At 24.9% G+C, this 27,256-nt stretch overlaps 1 protein-coding gene across 1 annotated transcript; it reads right to left on the reverse strand.

The window, feature by feature from the left end:
* Positions 1–8,903: 8,903 nt before the first annotated feature.
* On the reverse strand, positions 8,904–26,079 carry LOC145837718 (beta-hexosaminidase subunit beta-like). Its single transcript, XM_082945142.1, has 13 exons — positions 25,913–26,079; positions 25,512–25,663; positions 24,968–25,056; positions 24,179–24,244; positions 22,348–22,505; positions 19,598–19,696; positions 18,928–19,093; positions 16,291–16,438; positions 14,259–14,418; positions 13,434–13,614; positions 11,411–11,501; positions 9,406–9,510; positions 8,904–9,193 (listed from the first exon to the last, which is right to left on the reverse strand). Exons 1-13 carry the CDS (start codon positions 26,030–26,032, stop codon positions 9,130–9,132), a joined length of 1,599 nt encoding a protein of 532 aa, XP_082801268.1. The 5' UTR covers positions 26,033–26,079; the 3' UTR covers positions 8,904–9,129.
* Positions 26,080–27,256: the final 1,177 nt, after the last annotated feature.

The raw sequence follows: 27,256 nt of genomic DNA on the forward strand, positions 1-27,256 counted from the left end.
GCGGGAGAAAAAAAAATTGAATAATTAATAAAATTTAAGTCACTTTAACAACTGAAGGTAAATTGCAGAAAAAATAATTTAAGTAAAGAAAAGTTGAATTTCGCTTCCAAATCAAATACTCGATGTTATTTTAAGCGCTACCATATTTAAGAAGCACCATCAATTTTAAAGCAAAGAAAACCGGTCACGCTTGGATAAACACGAAATGTTAAGCGATGTTAAATCAACTCCCCTCATACACACCAACTCAGTGCCGCACTTAAGAAAAGCCATTTTCTCCCATGCTGACGACGACCAGCAAAACTGTTTGCTCGCGAATTTTCCTCTCGAGTATTTTGGTCGCTCGCCGTTTAAAAATAAACCTTCCGAGTTTTTATCTTTGCTCGAGTGCAGCTTTTTTAAATACACACAAGAAATTTGAAAGCGACTGTTCGATGCGTTTAACGTGCTAACGGTTCGTGGTTTGATTTTGATTGCATATTGTTTTATGTCATTATTTCAAAGTTTTGTTTGTTTGATTTTAAAGTTTATATTCTTACCGCTTCTTTAATATGTTTTTTAATACACAATCACAATTTTTTTTATCTACGTGTCTTTGGTTAAGATAATTAATAAAACAAGTAAAAAAACAAATAATACTATCTTACTTTGTAACAAAAGAAGAAAAACGTAATTTTATTTGTTAACTATTCAAATTTTAACTAAACTTATGCATCTTTTTTTTTTCAATACCCGTAAATGTATGTAGAACGATTCTTTTATACACTTTCTAACCTACTCTGACCTAACTCTTTACATTTCAGTAAATTGAGCAATCTTTTTAGTTGAGACAAATAACTATATATGTATACTTGAAAGAAAAAATGTTTTTGAATTAGTAAAAGCTAGTTCAACATCGAAGTGCTACTTTACAATAAACTAGTAGTACTTTAAAAAACATAAAAATCAAAAATAGAAGAGTCAAATTGTTTTATGATTTTCACTATAGTTAATTTTTTTTCTCTGTGTATTACAAACATACAACTATATTTAAGATTATTAATTTTAAAGTTTATATTCTTACCGCTTCTTTAATATGTTTTTTAATACACAATCACAATTTTTTTTATCTACGTGTCTTTGGTTAAGATAATTAATAAAACAAGTAAAAAAACAAATAATACTATCTTACTTTGTAACAAAAGAAGAAAAACGTAATTTTATTTGTTAACTATTCAAATTTTAACTAAACTTATGCATCTTTTTTTTTTCAATACCCGTAAATGTATGTAGAACGATTCTTTTATACACTTTCTAACCTACTCTGACCTAACTCTTTACATTTCAGTAAATTGAGCAATCTTTTTAGTTGAGACAAATAACTATATATGTATACTTGAAAGAAAAAATGTTTTTGAATTAGTAAAAGCTAGTTCAACATCGAAGTGCTACTTTACAATAAACTAGTAGTACTTTAAAAAACATAAAAATCAAAAATAGAAGAGTCAAATTGTTTTATGATTTTCACTATAGTTAATTTTTTTTCTCTGTGTATTACAAACATACAACTATATTTAAGATTTTTATTTTTTTGTACTAGAGTAAACTAGTTTTCAGGTTCACTTGAAAGCAACCCTAATCTTGAACAAACTAAAAAACGAATTCACATGCATGACAGTATCATATTTCAGTAAGTTTTTTGTAATTCTATATCATTGTGCTGCTTTATGATAAACTGCTTTTGTGGTTTTAACAAGTTCAAAAACAAACCAAATTTATAATAGAGTAATTGAAAAATATATCTTTTGTTACTACCCTAAAAAGATTATTAAACAAGAATAAAACATATAAGCAAAGAATGTTATAACTTGTTGTTTCAAAGTGTTTTTACCTACAACAGTATTTTAAAAATCTTGCCAACATTAGCAGCTGTTATAACTTAATTTAAAAAGTCAAAATAAAATACACATGTCAGCAATTGTAGTTTGTATTTTTATGATTGGTCACCTGATTTACTGAGAGCTAAAAACTAGAAATATTGGTTTGATAACTTTCCATATAATGTTTTGAAAACATAAAATTAGAAATCAACATAAATACTTGATTTAAACAACTGTTTTAAGTTCAATAACAGAAAAAGACATAGATTGTAGAACAACAAGCACAAGAACTTTATATTTAATTTGCAAAAGCAACTTTTCAGACATTTAAAATATTTAGTTAAAATAGTATTAAACAAAAGTTTGGAAGTCTTAAATTTCACTTTCGTTTAAAAAATGTATTTGTTAAGTGTTTTTAATTATTTAAAAGGTTTTAAAACTAATATAAAACAAAAAAGTACAAAGCTGTATTTATTTACCCTGAACAAAACTTAATTTTACATGTAAATTTAATGTTTATAAAATTTAATTTTGTATACATTCATACCATAAGTAGGCTTAACTTTAAAAACAGTGTGCTAAAACCAAATTTTTTAAGTTCAACAAATAAAAAACCAACTTTTAAATAAACATAAAAAACTAAATTAATAAATACCTTTTTTTTTATAAAAATATTAGTTATAACAGTTTTCAAGTAAATTTTGTAAAATAAAACATTAAAAAAATTAGAAAAAAACTATGAATTTAATCAAAATTTATGTAAGCTCTTTTCTATAGTAGTTTTTTAGAAGCATTAAAAATTTATATAAAAATTTAGCTAGTAAGGTTTAACCAATAATATATTTTTTTTTAAAAAGGTTTAGCTATTTAATACCTTACTTTAAAAAATATCTAAAATAATTCAAAATGCTTTTATTAGTTATCGTCTGTTTAAGTTGTTTGGTTAATTCTTTTAAATAATTTGCATATACAGCAAAATTAAATTAAAAATATCAAATTATAGCTAAAAGAATATTTCTAAAATCAAAGCTTATATATCTTATTAAATTAAAATAAACAAAAATATAAAAAAATTTAATGTATTTTTAGCTCAACAAAAAAATTTCTCACAGCAGATACTAAATGTAGAAGCAAAATTACAAGAAATAAATTTCATCATGAAATTTTTACATAGAGCTGCCTTAGGCTATTTCAATAACATTTCTTTGCTCTTTAGCAAAACTAGTGGATAAAGTGTTTCCATATTTATTTTTCACAAGCAAAGTTGTATTAAGCGTTGTTTAAGCAAATAACTACCTTTTTTTTTACTTAAACGTTAAATTTAGTTGAACGCAATGAAACTTACAGTATTTTAGATTTACATCCTAGTTATGCTCTATTCAAACTTTTTTTTTAGTTTTTAAACAAGTAAAATTTTTGTTAAGGAAGTTTATTACTAGTTAACAGTTTTCTTTGATTGAGTAAGATATTGCTCTATGTTTTTTGTGATATTAGGTATAAGTTTATAACAAAACTTTTGTACGATACAACAATATGCTTAAACACAACTACCTTCAATGAGAATAGTATTTAAAAACCAGAACTTTTCGTCAACGATGTACGCAACTACAAATTTAAAATTGCTGGTGAAGTTGAAGAAGCAACTAAAATTTAAAAGCAATAATAAACAAAAAAAAAACAGTACTTCCATTCTCAAACTTTTGTTGTAATACGACACGCATCTTCGCCGTTAAGGTTCAAAACCTTTAGTTACGCAGTAAGTGACCGAATGTAGTAAACCGAATTAATCACTACAAAAACTATCTCTTTATGAATATATACAAGACTAAGCTGACTATAGTTACTATTAATCTAAATAAACTTACAACTTAAAGCATTATCAAATTTAAAATAAATGGCGTTAGTAAAAAAAGTTAGCATTTAGAAAAACTAAGTTGTTAATTTTTTCAGTTTTTATTTAAATAACAAGCAATGCAAAAAAGTAAATAAACTGGATTACGCGTGAAGTAAAACTTGAAAAAAAATCTTTTATAAAAACATATTTTTTTTTATTGTTGTTATTTTTTCCTCTATCATTACTAAAATATATGAACTAATAGAAGGTTAACAATTGTTTTAATTAATACAACATAAAACAAAAAAATTTTTTTTTTGTCATTTAAGAACAAATAAATTTATCATGTGTTAAACTTTAGTAGTGCTATCTAAAGCAACAATTTGCAAAGTATTCAATTTATTAAAAACTTACTATTACCAACATTATAATTGATTAATAAATATTAACATTTATTATGCTATAAAAAAATAAGTTCTGGTAAAAGTTTAAAACTACTTTATGTAATAAAGCAGTTGTATCATATAACCATTAACAAAAATGTAAACACAAAATAATGCAATATTTTAATTGTGTTTAAACAAATAAATTGTTTTTATTTTTCATTAAATTTCCTGGAGTCTATACAAAACTTTTTGAAAACTAATAAAGTCATGTTTTAAATTAAACAAAAAATTAAATACTCAGTTTAAAAAAAATATTTTTTTGAACTAGACATACTACTGTACTCACTTTAGGAACAAAAATGTTTTTGTTTTAAAAGTTTATAGTGGTTTATAAAACATAATAAATTATTAGCTTTGAAAAAGGGTTCGTTAAAGTTTTAAGGTTGCACTACTAAAAGTTTGAACAGGAAAAAATTATATTGATAAAACAGGACACCTATAACAATCTACTAATAAATTATTATAAACTTAACCTTAAAATCGAATTTCTAGCTTAATTAACAAACAAATATTTTAAAGTCAAAACAAATGTAGTTTATTCGATAAAAAAATTAAATACTTTGTAATAAGCCTAATGATTAACATTATTTTTTTACACAAAAAATAACGTCTTTTTTGCTTTTACGTAAAGAAAGAACAGATACTTTAATATTTTTGTTTAAAACATTATATACAAACTGGATTCAAAAAAATCAAAACTAAAATAACTTTAAACTTTGTTGGTAAAATTTTTATTAATAGATGGTATCACAATTTTTAAACATGAAATCTACTAATTTTTTTTTGCTACGTTTGGTTTCTAACTATACTTATAACTGATACATGCTACAAATTGACAAGCGCTTTCAAAAATTAGCATTTTTGTTAAAGCATTCTTTAAATATCATTTAGCTTTGCCTATTTATACTCTTTTTGTTTAAATAAACTGTTTATGTCAATTTTTTAAACAATTTAAAAAATATTTCTTTTTGTTTTCAAAAAGATGAAACCTATTTAATTTTTTTTTTAATTTAACAGATAAACAAATTTATGACTTAAAATTTTCATTGTTCCGGCAAAAAACTAACAAAAAGAAAAATATAATGATTAGATTTAATTAAATTAACTTTCTTAAAATAGTTTTTCACATTTAAATATACTAAACATAGAAATAACCGCTATTGAGCCGTATAAAGATAAAAACTCATTAGAGTAAGTACAAAATAAAATAAATCTTAAAAAATATTTTTTTGAAGAGAAGAGTTTCTGCTTTAAAGTGTATATTCCATAAGTTGATAAAAAACGAAGAACTTTTAAAAATGTGAGCACAAGATTTTTCAGAGATTAAATGATTTATTAAGCAAACAAACTTAGCAAGGTTAATTTTTGTTTAAACAGCATATAAGAAATTACAAACTTATAAATGTAATTAAAAGTGTTATAAATTTAAATTACAACAATGAACTAAATACATTTTACAACGAACTTTACTTTTACCGCTTACGGCTTAATTCTATAAACAAAATACTGCTTGACAAATACACAAATCAGTCAAAGAACACTGTTTTTGAATAAAAAATATATCATCTAACAAGAAAAATGTAAAGAAGAAATAAGCTTTAGAATATATTGATTTTTTCAAAACAAGTTATTTATTTTTTATAAATTTATAAAATGAAGTTATGAAACTAAGAGTAAAAAAAAACATTATAAAGTTTTTTGTGAAATGTAATTTTCTTTCCTGATTCTAAAAATGTATGCTGAAAAATTTCTTGAGAAAATTATTCTCAATCGTAAAAAATAATTTTTTGTTATTAACACTTTGGGTTTAACTTATTAGGCTGTTAAACGTATCATTTGACAAAGTAGAATATTAAATAATAAGCTTAATTCATAACTAACTAATCGTTAGTAAATTGAATTTAATCACTCAATATTTTGTCTTACTATGTTTTTTAAACTAAACGTTTGAATCAGTTTTAAATAGATTTAAAAAACACAGAATAAATCAATAAGTTTTAAGTTTGGAACGCAGTTTTTTTACTACTTAAAAATATATATATCCCCTTTTAATTATTTTTAAGACTTATAGAATAATAAGATGTACTTATTTAGTAAGAAAGTTTTTTTTTAATTTAAATTTTAAACATAAATGAAAATGTATACATTTAACCAAAGAATGAGTTAAAGTTTTAAAAGTAGATTTCTTTAAAATAAATTAAACATGTTACAGTAAAAAAAACGCTAATCAAATTTTTAGAAATTTAAAATTAAAAAAAAACTAAATTTCAAAAATATATTCATATTGTTTTAAGTTCTCCATGTAAAACAAGACAAAAGAAGCTTGAAAAAATAAGTTACCACAGCTTTAATAACTTACTTTTATAAAATTTTGTTTTCATACATGTAAAAAGTATTTTTTGTTGTACAAAATTTTAAACAATATTTTACTTATTTTTTAGTCTAACTTAAACTTGTATTAAAAATATAGTAAACTAGAATAAACTTAATAACCATAACTAAGAAGGAAACCGTGATAAGAACTAATCTGCTGAGCTTACTTTAATAAGGTTCTCTTACTTTACATAACTTGCCAACATTAATTAGTTTTGCATCTTAACTTATGAAGCTTAATTAAACTAATAGGTTTATAAAATGCATTAGGTCTTATCTAATAAGATCTTTAGATAAAACAAACTATTTCTGTACAGATATTATTTGTATCAAAAAATAATAAGTTTATTATTAGAACTTACTGTAAATAAATGAATCAAATACTGACGTGAAACAAAACTTTCTATATAGCAAAACTAAATAACTTCTTTTATAAATAATTTAAAATTTATGTTTTTGTTCTTGTCTAATGCAGTGTTTTTTAGAAAAAAAAAGTTCATTGCTTTCAAAGATACCAATCAAAAACTGTACCAGAACTACAGATACATCCAACATATGTTTTAGATAACTGTTATTAAAAAAAAACAGCGAACAAAACTTTTACTAGGCATATAAAAAAAAACTACGGTTTCAGTCAAAGTAGCAAAAACTGCAACTGAACTGAAAATAGCCTGCTCGTATGTAGCAAACTTGCAAGTTAGCGGTCATTATTGTTTATCGCGAGTGAGCCCCGGCAACTCCCTCATCAGCATGGTTAGTGTCAACTCACTTTCGCTGCAGATGGGAGAAACAGCGCTGCATTATGACGTAATGCCAGTGTGACGTAGCGTTTAGGTGGCAGACATGCATGTAGTAGTAGGCAGCTGTTGCCCGCATTGTAGCGTTTAATTGTTAAAAGTAACAAAAAGTTTTCATTTTTTATTAAATAATTTAGCAAAAAAAACCAAAACTATTTTGAATAAAACGAATTGAAAATAGTAATTAAGTTGGACCTATGAGTTTTAAATTATTGTTTCTGTTCCTTTCCTGGTATTTTTTAGAATCTTAACTTTTGTTGTACAAAAAAATGGTGTTTTATATACAACTTTTACTATTTTAAGAAAAAACAACATGAGCTGCAATTAAAGATACCTTTTTTCTAGGTTTTTTTAAAGTTGTGTTTTATATACCAGTTGCCCAAAGTAAAATATAAGCCGTATTTAAGAAGAGTATTTAATTTTTAAATATTATATATTTCTTCAAATAGACTTAACTATAAACAGATAACGTTTAAAGCAAAACACAAATTGGTTTTGAAAAGTTTAAATGATACATCGAAATACACTTAGATAAAAACAGTTTTTGAATCTGTATATCTCAAATAACATTAAAGTTCTATTTTTAACTTAACAGTTTTTAAAGATCTTGGTACAAGTTCAAAAATTTTAAACTTCAAGGTATGATAAATATATTGCCAGATAGTTAAAAAAAGTTTTCTAAGATTAATTATAAATTTTACAACTGTCTGAAATATTAGTTAACTTGATTTCTAGGTTTTTAAAATTATGTGTATTTAAAAAACCGATATTAACTTAAAGTTAGTTTTAACATATATAACTATTTATTTTTTCACGAAACATGGAAACAATTTTCAAACTATTAATGTTTTATTGCAAAGTTGTAACAAAAAACAACGTAATAAAGTTTGATGCTTTTTCAAATAATTTAATTTTTTAATATCAAATATTTTCTTGAGTTAATATTTTAACTAGTCGGATGGAGATTAAAGTTTGTTTTATACATTTTTTACCTGAATTAAAAGTAAAATACAAATTACCAGAGTTATAATAAAAATATTATCTAAATTCATCACTTACTACATGTTTACTATGTTTTTTTTTTAATTTTAATTATGTATAAAGATTTAAAACTAAGTATTAGAGAGGTTATAAAACAAATATTGTAAAGTTAAGTTGATCTACTAGAATTTAATAAAAAATAAATTATATCTAATTTTAGATTAAAAAACGAAAATTTTTTGTATTTATATAAATTTTTATAAATTTAAATAAGTTCAAGTTAAATGTTTAAGAGTCTTTAGCGCTATGTAGTGTTTAAAATATTAACAAATTAAACGATTGTGTCTCACTTAGTTAAACTTAAAAACAAATTTATCACAGACAATATTTATTGAAAATGATTGTGAGTATAATATTAATGAATAATTTCAAGACACTTTTAAATCTAAAATACTAAAAACAGTTAAGAAAGCATCAAAAAATCTACTAAAAATCTGTGTTATAAGTCCTAAATAGCTGTTAAAAGTGTAGAATAAAAAACTGCTTGAAAGGCAAAAATAAAAACAATTGCAACGAAATAAGAACACAAGCTAAAGTAGAAAAAATGTGACAATAATGTTGTAAAATAAATACTTGAAAAGTGATGTACACAACTTAATTAAATCAAATAAAATATATATTTATAACTAATTCTACAAAATATTGCTTTTCTGAAAAGGCATTACACAATGCATTAAAAAAAATCAGCGAAACAAATAAGTTTGAAAATACAAGTGAAAATAATGATTTTAAAAAGTACTAGATTTTTTTTTTAATCACCTTTTTAATTATATTCTACTCTACGCAAGTGGCCATTCTTTTTTGCAGTGACCAGTGAACAAGGGTTCAGCGGGTATTCCCCTTCTATAAACAAAATAAATTGTCAGTTTAAATAAGAAAGGTATAGCAACGTTTAATTATTTTACAGTACATTTATACATTTATGTTTATTAAATGTTATGTATTAATTAGTTATTTTACTTCACTAATCTACATCTATTTGTATTAAATCTTAATATTAATCAATCACATTATCTCAAAAGTATACATCTATACGTATTAATCAATCACTTTACCTCACTAATCTACATCTGTGTGTGTTCAGTCTTACGTAGGCATCTTGCAAATTCGTCACTTCTTCCGAACTCCACAACCTCTCAGCTACAGCACTTGCTCGGGGCCTTTTAATAAAAATGCACTAATGAATTAAAAGCATACAACAAAGCTTTACACCTCAAATGAAGACACCACTTATAACAACTGAAAGCAGCTCAGTTACATTATCGGCTTGTAGCAGGGTTTCCCAAAGGAGACCATTTTAGAAACTTTAGGGGGCCGTAAGCTGTAAAGGAGCCAAAGGGGGGACATAAGGTAAAAATTTGAAACTTACACTAGATGTTCTGGAGTTGATGATAAAAAAAAATCTCCAGCGTACTTGAGGGAAACATATTTTGAAGTATTTTCGGAGGGGTTCAAGAAGCAAGGGAAGGCAATTTCATTTTTAAGTTGCTGAAAGGGGGCTTTATGTTAAAAAGTTTGGGTAATCTGGCTTAGAGATTTAAATGCCGTTGTTAGAAATCTATGGTTTTGTAATTAAAAAGTGAATAATCAAATTCTCTCTGCTATTAGAGAAAAGCAGGATTTCCAAAAGCGACATATTAATACTGTTTCGTTATTACGGCAGTTTAAGTCCTGACAACTCAAATTGTAATATTTTTTTATGAGATACATCGAATAAATTGATTTGAAAAAACAAAAAATTAATAATATACCAAAGGGTAATATTTAAAAAGATTATGATTGTATTAAAATTTGAAAAAATTAACAAAAGAGATAACTTGTAGTTATTAAACATAGCAATAAGTTTTAAATTTATTGTAGTCATATTTAAAAAATAATTTAAAGTTAAAAATAGTACCAGAAGATCCAATTACTAAAAACTATTATGATGCGAAGGAACCTAAAAAAGTTTGTTAAAGTAGATAATCATTAGGGTTGCCTAATATTTTTTGCAAATTTTCTTAAGGTTTTCAAAGTTTCCTCCAGATTTTCAAAGTACATATCTTTGAGTCTATTTTTAATTTAGAGTTAAGTTTAAGGTAAAAAATTGTGCTAAAAAGCATAAAAACATTGAAAAGATACTGTTAAGCTACTTCAAATGTGTTTTTTAATAAAAAACTTTTGAAGATGACAAAAAATGTTTATCTATAAGTATATGGTAGATTTTTTGTGTTAAATCAAAATTTGTCTACTTAACATATAAAATTTGTTTAAAATTCTAAGTTTTTTAGTGATTTTTGTTCAAAATTTAAGATTTTATTAGTTTATTTTCAAAATTTCTCAAATTAAAGATTTTTTAGTTTAAATTGTCGAATTCCAGGTTTCCAAGTTTTTTGGCAAAGCTGAATCAACCAAAACTGAGAATCTAATATGTCAAAAATTGAGTAGCCAGAATTTGACCATCATGGACCTTATTTTAGTGCAATCTACCGAATATACATAAAAAATTTATTCAAACAAATAACCGGAATCGATATTGTATATAAGTTGCATCTACATATTTATATACAAAATTAACTAACCATAATATAGATTGTATATTAGTAACATCAACATATTTATATAAAGATTAATTAATAATTTAGTTAGTACATTAGTTGCATCTACATATTTATGTGGAAAATTAAGTTACAAAAATTTAATTGTAAATTAGTTGAATCAACATTTTTCTATACAAAATATACTTACCATAATCTAGATCTTATATTAGTTGCATCAACGTATTTGCAAAATTAATTTAATCTAGATTATATTTTAGTTGCAACTAAAAATTTATATACAGATTTGACTTACCATAATCTTGACTGAATATTAGTTGCATCAACGTATTTATGTACAAAACTAATTTACCACAATCTTGACTGAATATTAGTTGCATCAACGTATTTATGTACAAAACTAATTTACCATAATCTAGATTGAATATTGGTAGCATCAACGTATTTATGTACAAAACTAATTTACCATAATCTAGACTGAATATTAGTTGCATCAACTTATTTATGTACAAAACTAACTTACCATAATCTTGACTGAATATTAGTTGCATCAACGTATTCACCCCATATACACGCTTCTCCACCCATTATAAGTTGCTTCTGTTCATCTGTGCCTGAAAATACACGGTGGTTTTGTACTTTGTAATGTAATTAATCGTCATTGCAGGTATAAATTATTAGGTAAGCTTCATTTTTTAAGTTTTTGTATGATAACTTCAAAAAAAAATTGTTATCACATATTAGGGTGGGGACAAAAGTCACAAAAAGAGTTATCTACAATATTTGTACCTTTTAATAGTTTTGATAAAATTTCATGTTTATTTCAACTATATAATTCAAATAGTATTATATGCAAAATTATACGCTTTAAAACTATCAAAAAAAAACATTTATGCATGCAGGGTTCGTGCGCGAAATTCCTTTTCATTTAGCCTGACAGAGACCTATTTAGCCTGACATTTTTTCAAAGTAGAAAAAATCACCTTCAGAAGGCATTTTGGGTATCGGGAAGTCTTAATTATCAAATTAACGCAATAAAAGTGTTCACAAAACTACTTTTAAAGACAAATAAAAATTTAAATGAATTATTTTTCAACATCTATCAATCCCTTACCCAGCAACTTGAATATTTTTAACTGGTCATTATAATTTCTGCTTCAATGAATTCATACCTTTATTAAATTTTGGGGCTTAGTTACATCCACAACTTATCACCTATATACAAGGTTCGTGTCAATTAGTACTTGAATTTGTCAATTATAAGTTACATGACTGGACCAGAAGCTTTTATTAAAACAGAAATGTGAATAAGTCTGTAAAAGAAAAACAAAATGTAATTAAACACATCTCTCAAAAACTTTATGTTATCATTAAAGCATCTAATTTTTAAAATAACTAACTAAAATAATCATGATATTACATAAGTAATTTTTAGTCTTGTGAATATCTCTAATAACTTTGAACAAACAGAAAATAAAATATGTGAACAAACTGCTAAGAGTATTAATCTATAAAGTATTTGGTATAAAGCCTTTATATTAGAAATTAAAACAGTTTAACCAACTAAGCTCTGAAAACAAAGCTCATGTAAACAAATTCAAACAAACAGTCAAGTTGTTGAACTAAACTGTAATGTTTAAACTGTACTTTTTTATGAATTTTTATAGTTATGACGTATATAATCTACTAAAAACAAAATAATGAAGATTCTTAAAATTATTTTAGATATTCAACAAAAGGTTTTTAGCACTTATTTTTACAAATACTGACTGATTTTGTCTTTAATAACTAAATCTTTATTTAGAAATAAATTCACATCTCAATTTGATCTTAATTAAAAAAATTTCATGCATTTGAACTGACAAAAACTGAGATTCTCAAATTTTTAAACACAAAAACTGATTTAGCCTGACGTTTTTCAATTTTTTTCAAAAAAACTGATTTAGCCTGATTTAGCCTGACTTAGCCTGACGCGCACGAACCCTGTGCATGTTTGAACTTTAAATATTAGTACAATTTAACGTAACAAATTTTAGCCAAAAAGAAAAACTAAGTTTGTAAAAAGATAAACGATTTTAATTTAAATTCTTAATAAACTGCTTGTAATTTTACAAATAGTATACCAAACAATATATACATGTACAGAGGTTGGCAAACTGCGGCCCTTAGAACCAAAATCTGGGGCCCACGAGGTACCTTTAGCTGTAAACATACATTCTTAAAACCATAAAAAAATGTTTTTGTAGTAAAAAAGTACAATTAGAGTCTTTGTTTTTTCATTATTATTTACTAGTGCTTTATTATTGCTTATAATACCACATTTTTGTTTTGAAACAGTAATTTCATAATGACCAATACAGTTATTTTAAAATAACAGCAGATATTTTTTTTTGTACACTTTTTGTAAGAAAACTTGCCCGCGACTTATAAAAGGCTGCGGACCCTTGTACTAACGTAAAACTTATAAATAAATTAAAATTTAAATAACTATAAAAAACGTATATTTTTATTATATATTTATATAATATTATATTTATATAAAAAACCTTGGAAATTGGTGGGTTCGAACTGGTAGTATTTCTTCCAGTCCTGGCCGTAGGATATGATGTTGAGATACCAGGGGTGCGATACGATCACCTTGTACCCAGATTTGGTTACCTTGGCAACCTCTTCCTGCCCGCTGATTGGATACCACTTCCACACGTCTATTATCGTGTCGTTTTTCAACTGAGGGATTTTTTTTATTATGACGTTTTAATTAATGATCAAGAAATTAATTTAATTAAAGAGTCTAATTAAGAGTTTACACACTCACACATAGAACAAGTTAAAGCATGGCTTCAAATGTATTTTTACATTCTTCCCTTTGGCGGACGTTTAAAAAATAATTGTTCCTTTAAAATTAATCACTTATTTTCTAGTTGATAGATTTCATTTATTTTCTCCTCCTTACTAATCATTGCCTCCTGACAGCCAAAATCACCCTAACAATGAAGATACCGCTCACATTAAGAAACCTCGCTTCATAGCATGGGTTGACAAACCCAAAACTTAAACTAGCTGTTTAGAGTTATCTAGTAGAGTTTCCAATAAAATTTACTTAGAAAGGAACTTTGATAAATTATGTATACTTTTAAGTTGGTGTATATTCTACCTTATTTGACTTCAGAGACCTTTTAATTTGTTATTGTTAAACCCTTAAAAAACAAAAAAAAAGAAGTTTTATCGGAAAAAATAAGGTTATTTCTTTGATGTGCACGAAATTCTATTACATACAGGTTTACTGTACTTCTTTAATCTGAACAACTCCTGTACTAGAGTTGTTTAAAGACAAATAAAAACAGCTTTTATCAAATCAGTCAAACAGTAACCTTCACACCATTATCGAACACTTCCTGCCAAACGATGTACTTGAGACCGAGCTTGCTGCTTGTATCAATCAGCTTCTGTATGTAGTATTCCTCCAGCTTCGCGTAATCCCCACTTATGTTGCGGCTCTTCATGAACTCCGTTATCTCGGGATTTGATCTCCTGCAAATATAATGAATACATAATCAAATGGCACAATTTGAAAAGATCATAACATGTAAAAAAGTAGAAGTCAATAGGAAGTTAAATACCTTTTTTATATACCTAAAATATTATATTTAAAACTAAAAAGTTGACTTATTTAACTTTACAATCAAGCATAGTAGCCACAAAAAATAGCCTCAAGTTTATTAAATTATTTGAAACATTTATTTAATTCAGCCACTAAAATATTTTTTTTTTTTTAACATTTTGTTAAGAGCTCCTGATTATTCGAAGTTTTATAAAAAAAAACATTTTGACTTTTATATTCATAACTTAAAGCTATAGCCTTTAAAAGGAGGCTTCAATTTCTGTGTGTTATACAAAATAAATAATTTTTATAAAAACATATTATTGAATTCAAGTTGATAAATCATTAAGTTATTGCAGTTTTATACAGCATATGTTTTTTGTTTTAAGTTATATTTATATTATATAAAAGATATTCTAATGCATAGATAAAAATTCAAATAAGTTTAAGAAAGTATTAAGACAAATTTTACAAACTAAAATTTATAAAAATAAATTGAAAATAGAGTTAAGAAAACCTAGAATATTTTTAAGTTAAAATAGACCTAAAACTAACTGCTTGAACTAGAACAGAAAAGAGTTTTATAATACAATACCATTGCATAGTAGCTTAGGAAAACTTTTAATAAAAAATTATTGTTGCATGTAAATTTGTAAGAAATCTCAGGATTATTTATGATTTTAGTTGATGCAAGATTAGCCAAAATAGTTTTAAAATTTATTCTAGATTTTCTGAATTTCTTCAATGATTTTACATTTTAAAGTATAATTATTTTTATTATTTCTTGTGTAAATACAAACTTCAGACAAATAAAAGGCTTGTCTATAAGGTTTTTATTGCAAACTGTATTATTTTTTAAGTTTATCTAGATTAAATTTAACCAATTTATGAAATTGTTTTAAAAAACTTTATGTTGATGTACCATAAATACTCTTAGTATCTATTTCGGATTAGTTTTAAAGCTTCTGAACTCTTTTTGAACAAGATAACCTTACTAGAAGTTTTTTATAGTAATAGTTTTGATTAATACTTTTAAGCAGCCTTGTACTTTGATAACAAACTCTCCTATTCTATATTAGGTTAAAAGTGGTTTTCATAATGTATTATTACCATTACATCATATAGTGAAAAAAAAGAATGCAAAAAATAAATATATCTGCCTTTATATAAATGTTGAGTCGAAACAGTTATAAAAAATTAATTTATAAATTTTACAAAAAACAATATTTATTCCTGTTTGCAGACAGTTGGTTTTGTATTTCTTTATATCAAGGTGAGCAACTAATAAAGACAGTAGTAAAAAGGTGTTAACAAATAATAAAACTTGTTTCTAATGTTATCGATAACTTATTGTTTGTTCAAACCATAGAAAAAAGTTAATATCTACAGCACGCTGGTTACAAGAATTAAAAAAGTCAAAAAAAAAAAAAATTAACTTAAACTAAATAACAAAAAAATTATGTAATTTATTCAAGAAAAAAACAAAGACCTTTTTAACTTCACTAAGTCTTATTCAGAACTTATTTTTAAGTATCAGTTTTTTTTTTAATTGAAAAACTAGTAACCCATTTAAAAAATAATATATTTTTCGCCAAAAGAACACTATTGTTTAATCAGTTTAATTCTATTCATAACTTTCAAGTAACTGGTTAAAAATTAAAAAAAAATATTTTAAGTCTGAACTCATCCCATAAGTAGTTTATTTCTACTAACCAGCATGTAAAGCTTGGCTTGTTAATAAAATTTATATTAAAATAGTGTTAATTTAACTTGATATATATTACAAATTTTTTTTGACAAACCAGCATGAAAAGTCAACTTCATCGCCGCCGAGGTGAATGTAATTATCAGTGAAAACACTCGACACGTCTTCCAGCAAATCGTGCATGAATTCGTACGTTGAACTGTTCGTTGGATCAACCGGCCCATATTTTCCATTCGATTTTCCGTCTGAATAAAAATTGGTTTTATGAACTTAAAAACAGAATTTTCAACACTTATACTTACCACTCAGCTTGCCTGAATAATTTTAAAACAACTTTGTTTCTCACTTTGATGTACCTCAAACAAAAATATTTATTTTCTATGCTTATTTTGCCAATTAGTTTTGTTACGGAAGTAGTGAAATTACTTATAGTTGATTAGAGTTTGAAGCAAAGTCATTTTTTTAAATTATTTTAGAAATATTTCAGAGCACACTTGCTGTCTGAGTTAGATCAGTATTTAAACCATTTTAAAAGATTTTAACTTTTAGATATTTATTTTGATTATTGTATATTTAATTTTTAATGGTTATTCATAAAATTGAGCTGCATAACCGAAATTATTTTACACATGAAAAATATATCCTTGTTAGAAAGGTCTATTTAAACTTTTTGAAAAAATACTAACTATTTTGACTCATTCTAAGATATATTTTGAGGTTGATAATTAAACTTTAGTTGCGAATGTTATTTCCAACCTTACTAAATAATATTGATTATCATTTATTAACTTAAACTATCTTTTAAAAAAGTTAACCTTTGTTAAAGCATATTAAATAAAAGCTTCAACTTGTCATTAAATTTTGTATGGACTGTAACAGTTTTCATTTGAAAGAAACTATTAAGTTTATAAATTTTGATTGCTTTTTATTTTTGTGTTGCAATATAAAAACTAATTATTTAATAATTTTAATTTGCTTAGTGGCACCTTACTGGTATTTTTTAAAGTAAGCATGTAAAAAACTGCTAACTTTTAATAACAATAAAATAATAACTCCTATTGCTTTTATATAACAAATGAAATTTTTTTTATGTTTGAAATAAAACAAATAGTTGTTTTTATTGTTAAAATTATTAAGCTATAATGAGCAATGTTTTACTTTTCAATTTTTATTACTTGTTTTGATTCACACAAACTAAATACAAAAGTAAAAGTATAAGGACTAACACAAAAGTTTACTACAAATAAAAATTTTTATTTTAAATCAAAATAAAACTGTGTTTAAATTTTTAACAAAAATTTTTACAAAACTGACTGTGTCACAAAAGTTATTCAATTTTCATAACATTAAAATCTCTTTTTTGAAATATCTTTTTAGTGTAATTTTATAGTTGAAAACGATTTTTTTTTTCAAAACAAACCTGGCCTGTTAATTACACATTTAAAGTTTAAATATAAAGAAAAGTTATTTTATTACTGCTGATCCCTTCTTTAATGTCCAATAAAATATAATAAACTTTAAATGTGTAATTAACAGGCCAGATTTGTTTTGAAAAAAGATCGTTTAGAATTTATAAAATTACACTAAAAAAATATTTCAAAAAAGAAGTTTTAATGTTATGAAAATTGAATAACTTTTGAGATACAGTCAGTTTTGCAGACATAAAAATTATAAGACATAAAAATTAAAAAAAATTCCCGAGGTTTTATTTTTTGACTCAATGTGGATGTTGCTAATTAACTTTCAAAACTTACAGCGAATTTTAAAAGGTGTAAAAACTGGTATTCATGAGACTTGAGAAGAGTAATTTACTCCAGTGGTCTTCACGGTGTGCACCTGCGCACACTGGTGTGCATAAAAACTATTCTACTGTGCACACTGGTGTGCATAAAAACTATTCTACTGTGCACACTGGTGTGCATAAAAACTATTCTACTGTGCACACTGGTGTGCATAAAAACTATTCTACTGCGCACACTGGTGTGCATAAAAACTATTCTACTGTGCACACTGGTGTGCATAAAAACTATTCTACTGTGCACAGAAAAATTTGTAAGGGGAAAAGTATTTTTAATGTTGTTTGTTTTGTCTTTTTTACTACAAAAGGCTAGTTTTAACATAAATTAACAGTTATAACACCTTATTTATGTATCAAGAGTCAAGACACACAAAACAGAAAATTTTTAGTGTATTTTAATAAAAATAAATACAATGTTTAGCCTAGTGTGCACATAACTTATACTTTAGTGCTTTTAGCTTCTAAAAAGGTCAAAGACCACTGATTTACACTGTATGTCCTAAGTTTTTTTGTCAAATGTATTAACAAAAAGTTGTTAGAGATATCTACAATTTTTATTAAAAGTTGCTCGAGTAAAAAAGAAAAATAGTTATTTTTAAAGCTAATAAACAAAAGTGTTTTAGAAACTAGTATGAATGTATAGCAAGTGAAAAATAATAAATTTATTAACTTAATTTATAATATGTACGATAAATGTTATACTATCATTAGACTTCTAAATATTTTAAGTCTTTAACATTACGTTAGCTTATGGGTTGTTATTATGGCATTTACATTTTTTTTTGTGAAAAAAGTTAACACCTTAACAAATTTTAAACCGTCATATGAAAATCACCATAATTTCATTTAAATATTATGCTTAACTAATAAAAAATAATATTTATAAGCGTTAAAACTTTTTAGAAAATAATAAATATAAATATAATTCAAAACTACCTGTGTAACATTTAGTGAGAAGCCCCGGTCTTCCCTTCTCCCAGGATTGAGTGTGACCCGGAGTATCGAACTCGGGAATTACCCTGATTCCCCTCATCGCAGCGTACATTATGACGTCATAGATGTCTTTTGCCGTGTAAATGTGGGAGCCCGGCTCGTAAGCGCCCTGCAGTTCGAAGTTTAGTAACAAATTAAACTGACACAATATAATGGTATGCATGGTAAAATTTAAATTAAATTTTTATTACAACTGTTGTTATTACAAATAAATTGAATTAAAATATATTCTTTTTTGATTGTTTACAGTTTTGAGAAAATCAAATGTTAGTTTTGTTACTTGTTAGAAGTTTTAATTTTTAACTTCAAGTGACTTTCTATCGCTTTTTTTGCTAAGATTTTACCTTGTTATTGTGAACAGGACCTATTAATTACTATTAATGAAACTTGCTTTAGAAATCAAATGATTGTTTACCTCATGAACTAAACGCCTTAAAATATTACCTCTAGTTTTGAACTATAACTTTAAAACAACTATAAGTTCAAAAAGTATATAAAAGTTAAAAAGTAACACAGCAAAAAACTAAAACATGTAGAGCGATTAGTTAAAATATAGACTGGTTATCCTAAATTTACTTGATTTAACTAGAAATTCAGTGAAAACTGAACAAACTTTTTTCATGTCAGGAAATTTGATGCTATCATACGGAAATGAAGGGTCGTCTACAATATGCCAGTGTAACACATTAAATTTGTTGTACTCCATCCCATTCTGTAGAATATATATTATTATGAGTTATACTGCAACGTAAAACATTAAATTTGTTGTGTTCCATCCCATTGTGTAAATTAACAAAACTATAACTAATAATTTCAATTTGTAATACATTAAATTCTATTCTTTGATATATATATATATATTAGAGTGAGTTGTATATGTAAAACTTTAAATTTGTTGTATTTTATTCAATTCTGTAATCTATATATTATATTATTTATTTGTAATATAATATATTTGTTGTATATCATTCTGTAATATATACATTTATTTATTTTATAATCAATTATTTTAAGATGTAAAACATTAAACTTATCACACTCCATTATACTCAATAGTATTTAAACAATAAATAATATAATAAAAAAATTCCGCAGTCACACTTGAACTGAGTTCTTTAAAAAATAATAACAGGGTTGCAAAAGGTTTTTTAAAGAACAAGTGTTTTGGTCTTTATTTAATATAAAATAAATTTAAGGTAAAAAACTGTCTTAAATAGCATAACAACTTTGAAAAAATAATGGAAACTATTTTAAATGTAATTTTTGATAGCTTTTTTTTCATGACAAAAAATTGTTTTAGCTACATGATAGATTTTTTGTATCAATCTAAATTTCAGTACTTTAGTCATGGCAAAGAAAGAATAAAAGATTAAGTAGGTCAATATGTATATTTACTAACAGTATACATAATACTATATATTGTAATTGCTGTATACATTTAGTAAATACACATAATCACCTACTTGATCATTATAGCTTTCTTGCAGTACTTATTATTTTTCACAGAACTCCGGTAAAGTGTGGTTATTCGTTTTCCACCCAGAAAAATATATCAGTTCAATAAAGAAAAGTACTGCGCAAATTGCTTTTATTATACTCTAGCTAACTTGGTTTTTTGGAATTTTTGTTAACGAACGATTAGCATGGAATTTTGAACGTTTATAATTAATAACTATATGATAAAATGAATCGTTCAAATTACTATATTCAATTCTGTCCTATAATGAAACATAGTATAAATTCTATAATCAAATACAAAAATTAAATATAATATCTTTAATTGCACCCTAAAATATAAACACGGCGATCAACTAAGCTCAAATATAAAGTACTAAACCTATTCTATTCTAAATGCAAAATAATATAAAAATTTATGTGGAATTGTAATTTTTTTGTTTCACTTTTTTTAAACAACAAATAATAAATAAGGGACTTCACCACACGACCAACAACAGCATCCAAGACAACCTACGAACGGTTTCGTCCTTATTAGGACTCATCAGGCAGGCATACTTGCGTGAAACCGCTATTTAGATCATACGAGCGGGCTAAGTACAAAGTACTGAAGCGACCGTTTGTGAGTTTGGTTTATAAACATTATAAACTATCTAAACTTAAAATACTGCAAGTAAACTCTTAAACTTTTGGACAGATGTTTTCTAACAAACTCAGTATTAAACTAAAACATCATTCTAATAGTTTAAACATCAGGCTTTTTTTGTTTGTATGAAGAAATTTAAAAATTCAAGTTTTCAAATTCAAAATGTTAATTCAATTGTAGCCAAAGAAAATAGTAACTTACTGTGTTTTTTAATTGATTACATATTAGAAATTTGTATAGTATGCATATATAATTTTATTTTTTGCTGTTGTAGTTGTATTCTATTTAATAATAATTAAAGAAACATATGGAAAAATAAAAACTTGAGATGTTTATTTTATGAACTAAAAAACAAAATGTTAATAAACATTAGATTGTGAAATTTACTATTTTAAGCATTACAGAAACAATTTTCAACGTTCTGTTTTAATAATGTATGAACTGAAACATTTTAAATTACAATTTTACTTTTCTTAAGTTTTTTAAAACAAAGCTTAAATAAATTTATACACTAAAAATAAGTTTTTAAAGACTTAAACATAATATAAAACACTAAATGCTAGTTTTACAATTTTATTTTATTTCCAGTTAAACAACGGCATTTTTTATAGACTTAGAGAAATGATTAAAACTAATTAATACAATAACACTATGGTCTAAGACTTAAGTGATCATTTTTATATTTTTATTTATCTATAATTTGGTTTTTATTAAAGTTGTAAGAGTAAAATTCTTTTTTTTAATTACTCTACTTATAACAAATTATTTATATTTATGATTAAATTGCTTTACATACAAATATATATAAAAATAGGTAAGTGTCAGATTACAGGGTGAAATTCATACACTGATTTATGCGACCCTTTAAATTTAATTCATTACCCAAATTTCTTACTTTATTCCCATCAGCAAACGCATGATACTTAACTTTTTTAGCTTTGGCCTTGAAACTTAAAACTAACTACATGTGGATCTGAAGTGTTCCGATTAGCAAAAAAAAACAACAGCACACATATTTGTTACTACTTACTACAAACTATACGTGTCTTGAAAATAAAAGTTATCACGTTTTGTAGCTGTTGTAAAAGTATGCGTGTATTAAAGAAGTAAAATTCTAATAATAGCAGACAGCGTTTTCTTTTTAAATTACTTAATCGTAAATTTTATTAAACTTTCTCTCTTTAAGTTAGTAACTAACAAAGTTTTGTATATCATTTTGTTATGTAGGAAAAGGTAAATACATATATTAATTATCAACTAACAATAACATCAAATATTATATCAACGGGTAGAAAATGTCGGGAAGTGTCTATCATCACACCCCTGAACTTGAATCTGGGTCCATCAGCGATGTGGGTCTCGTTCACGAAAACTTCCCCCGAATCTGATTTCCATAGCAACTGGGAAAACGTCTCCAGGCCTGTAATGGTAAAAACTTTAGAGTGAAATATTTAAAGTTCCATATTGTAAAATATAAACTTCTAAATTGCTTTGCTTAAAGCTTTATAATTAGAAACTTTAAAAAAATCTTAGTTTTACAAAACTCTTAGCTTTTTTAAATAAAATTTCCTGGGTAAAGTGAAAAATTAGTTGTTTTGACAACTTATTTAAGTTTCAACGTTGAAAATTATTTAAAGTAAATTTCACTGTTAATTATAAAAAACTTAGTACACAACTAAACTGATAATATAAAAAAATATTAACTTTTTGTTAAAATAATAATAAACAGCTAAGTTTAACAATAGTCACATTCAAAAATGTTTTTTTACTTTTTTATTTCTTTCATGTTTTCAATTGTGTTTAACAGATTTTAGTTTTAAATATATTTAATATACAGTAAACATATGCTTTTAAAAACTCAATTAAAGATGCTTAAGAACTAACAATGACACCAACAAAAACACTTTAAAATATAAGTTAGCCTAACTTACAATAAAAGAGTCAATAAAATAACTCATTGATTAATAAATAAATAAATAAAAGACCGTTAAAAACACTTTAACATGGTGAAAATATTTTTTGTCTTTCCTTATGCTTTCCTTGTATGGATTTTTAAAACTTAATATTCTATTATGTAATTTCTGAATATCAAGCTGTAAAAAAGTAATTTCAAAATATGAACAATAATAAAAAACATTGAAAATTTTTACCATAATAGCTAATGATATGAAATGTGATGATAATGCCTCAAAATTAAAAAAAAAAAAGCAATAAAAATTTAATTTACCATAAAAATTATATTAAAAAGGTTATTTAATTTCTAGCATTTAAAGTCAGTGCAAGAAATAGTTTTTTTAATTATCTTTATTAACTTGGGATGTAATTACTGATGTATACTTATATTATGTAGTTTCTATGTATTATGTAGTAACAAAGTTAATTATTTAATTTAACTTTTAACTTACTGTTTGCAAGTTACAAAATCCTTAAGCTTTATATAATTTACTTGAAATCTAAAAGTTTTTTTTTACTGCTATGTAAAATTACAACAACAACTAAATATAAAAACATTAAAAGCAATAGTTTGTAATTTAATTTGCTGACCCAATTGTACAATTAAGTTTGTACTAAGTTTGATTTATTATTATTTTTTTGCGGAATATATATATTTACTTTTATTTAAGTTTTAACCATAATAAACATGACTAGTGAAGTTTATATTTTATCCGACTTCCATTCATAAAAATAGATTTCATTTTTTTTATTTACATAAATTAAAATTCAAACTTTATGAATGGTATGATATAGCTGATTAGAGAAAAAACCTAAATTACATCTTAAAAATGTTGTTAAATCTTGTGACATATACTAATCTAAAATTGTTATATTTAACACTAGTTACTTTAAAGCTAATTTAAGTAAAAATAAAAAACTAGATTGAAAAATTGACAATTAAAAATTTAAAAACTTATGGAATCAAGATTTCTGATGGAACAAATTAGCTAATAAAGCTTCTTTTTTTCAATTCAAATAATTTTTAAAATAATCTTAAAGTAACTTAAATTGAAAGCTAAAAGTAGTATAAAAAACTAAATATTAAAAGTCATAAATTAAATTACTCAACTTAATTAAAAGATAGAAAAAGATTCTTACCTCTAACTATACCCCAAACAGATTCTGAGTATATTTCTCTAACATCGCCTTGAATGTCTATAACATCTGTGAAAGTTTATATACGTGTTAACAAATAAAAATACGAAGCATAATTTTCAGTCAACAGGTAAAAGCTTACCTTTAGATATTACAAGATAATAACAAAAAAATACTGTTGGTACTTAAATTGATTTATATAAACTAATTTATGAAATATATTAAAAGTAAAAAAACAAACTATAAAAAATTTATAATAACTTTATGTTTACACCATAGTTAAAGTTTGAAAAAGGTTTAACACTACTAAGCGTGTTTATACTAACAGGGTTGCGTAAATTAAAAAAAAATCTTTAAGGTTTTTTCAAAGACAAATATTTTTGGCTCATTTCAGTATAACATATTATATTTTAAACTTAAAAATTGTCTTAAAAAGTATAACAGCATTTAAAATAACACTGTAGAGATACTTAAAATGTAGTTTTTAATAAACAAGAATTTAAATGATACAATAAAACTTTGTTAATGATAGATTTTTCATACCAAGTCAAAATCTTATCATTATACATATTAAAATTCTCTAAAACTCTAGGTTTACCAGCTTTTCAATGATTGTTTACAAAATTCCAGGTAATATATTAAATTTCTGAAATTTAATTTTTTTTTGTTTAAATTCTCAAATTTTAAGTTTTTTGACAACCCTGTGCTACTTAGCTAAGTTTTTTATTTTTTTAATTTTTGTATATTAAGACAAACTACACTTTTAACAAAACTTTAAAACAGTTAACTTACAAGCTTCATTCATGTTTTCATCGGGAATTTCTTCGCACTTTCCATCCAATTTAACATTAACATTGATGATAGCTTTTGAAGATTTTGGTCTGATCAAAATTGTTATAAATCAACATAATATCAAAATTCTCGAAAAAAATTCTTAACAATTTGCAGAACTCAAACAAAAAATCAAAATAACACGTATCATACTAAACACTGACCAAATATTTTTTATTTTAATATTAAAATTAAAAACATAGAAACAACAGTATCTATGGTTATCAGTATATAACTAATACAAACAATTATGGTATATTTTTCTTTTAAATGCCTTTACTTAATTCAACATTTCCAAGTAGATTATCAAAGTAGTTACAAACACAATAAATTATTCAAAAGTTTAATTTTTATGGTGAATCAATCTAAGTTGTTTTAATTTACTTAGAAGAGTCTAATTAGTTTCTAAAAATAATACATTGTATAATTACTACATTATTAGTAGTAATGATTGTTTTGAGTAAGATTTACTACACAAAAGCTTTATTAAAAAATAAGTGATTACCTGAATTTTAATTTCATGCTACCTTCAATTGACTTTTTAATAAGTTTCTCATATCTGAATATTGCTTCTTTTACCACAATACATTCTTCTACAGATTCCTGTGCTATGTGATCAAATTTAAATGAGAAAAATTCTATTGCAACAGTCTGCACCTAAAAGTAATATTTTTTTTAACTTTCAACAGAGTATTACAACTTGATCATAAACTAAAGTTTTGATAAAGTAATAATGGAAATTTTAAAATTTATTTGGTTAAATTTACAATGTAAGGAATTTAGCAAGTAACAATTAAATTTTTACTTTAAAGGCAATGAGAACTTTAATGACAACAAAACGCAAAAAAAAAAGTTTTTATTGTTATGTTCTATGCTTTCGATGCTAAATAACAACATTACACTTACCTGTGAAAAAGTTTTTTGTGCCCTTGGTTTTGGCCAAACAGACCCATTAAGTTCTGCTGGGTTATTTTGACAGATGCAAGAAACTACCAAAGCAGCAAGTATACAGCCTCTGAGTAACATTTGAACAGCTCAGCAGCTAAAAACTTTGTTCTTTACTTAACTGTATTAGTTTCTGGAAATAAAAATTAAGTATTTTCTCTCAAAAATTAATATTAAATATATAAAATATATAAATACAAATTTAATATTAACATTGCCTCTGAAATAACTTAATTTAATATTAACATTGTTTCCAAAATAAGTTTTGCCAAGACCTTTTGTGCAAAAGGAATACTCCATAAATATCTCTAAATATTATTATAATAAAACTCTTTCTATTCAAACATTTATATATTAAGTTAAATATGAGGTAAATAAAAGAAGCAGCATAGTTGTTTTTGGTGAAACTAGTGTAGCCTTATTTTCAGCTGTAGTGTTAATGCTTTAAGTCTTTATATTGTTGGAAATTGCCTAAGCGCATTAAACAATGTGTAAAGTAATAAACTCTAAATTATAATTGTTAGTATTGTTTAGCATATAACTTTTATTTTATCAATAAGTTTGAACTGGAAACTGAAGGTCCAACATCAACTTCCGAAATGCATGACTCTTCAATCATGCCTGGCTTCAGAGCTACTTCCAACTCAGTTTGCTTTTTAGCTGCATACTTTATATCAACATCTTCACTTATACCACCACAACGGGAAGTTAGTTGATCAGTATAAAAACATGCTTCATTGCCAGTAAGAGAATCCATATTTTTGCTTATGTCAAACAACTTGTCAATATATACAGTACTAGTCTTATGTCTACCTTTTTTTATAGTAGATTGTCTCCATTCTTTGTTGAGCTGACTCAAACTCTTTTTGACAAAAGGGACACCTTTGTTTTTTGATTTCTTTCGGAAATGCTCAACATACACTTTTTTATAGTAATCATTTACTACTGTTAACAAGTTTTGTTTTACTTGTTTTTTTGTTAGAACATGTCCTTCACCAAATGCTTTAGTCCACTTTAAAATGAGGGCTTCTGAATATGCATGAACACAATTTTGCATCTTTTTTGATCCAGGCGTAGAACAAATGTTAAAAATATCAATAGCAACATTGTAGGTTGTTGGTAGCCGATCCCCAAGAGTTATATCAAAACCTTTAGTACAAATTTTCATCTGTGAAAATAACTAAATTAAATTACTATTTTTGCTAGGTCATGAAATGCTGTTATTTAAACCAAATGCACCTCAACTGATTCAGCCACTGGGTTGACTGGGGATCAGGTAACAAACATGGCTTGCCTTCATTTGGT

The sequence above is a fragment of the Thalia democratica genome, chromosome 6, assembly GCF_965202585.1.
Source record: "Thalia democratica chromosome 6, ktThaDemo2.hap1.1, whole genome shotgun sequence".
Classification (NCBI taxonomy): domain Eukaryota; kingdom Metazoa; phylum Chordata; class Thaliacea; order Salpida; family Salpidae; genus Thalia; species Thalia democratica.

What these genes read in the sequence shown, in the direction of transcription:
- LOC145837718 (XM_082945142.1), bottom strand. Translation starts at nt 26,032, where the DNA reads ATGTTACTCAGAGGCTGTATACTTGCTGCTTTGGTAGTTTCTTGCATC. An exon ending in AGCATGAAATTAAAATTCAG is followed by an intron (nt 25,057 to 25,511) that starts GTAATCACTTAT and finishes AATTTTGATCAG; the next exon opens with ACCAAAATCTTCAAAAGCTA. An exon ending in TGAAAACATGAATGAAGCTT is followed by an intron (nt 24,245 to 24,967) that starts GTAAGTTAACTG and finishes AAACTTTCACAG; the next exon opens with ATGTTATAGACATTCAAGGC.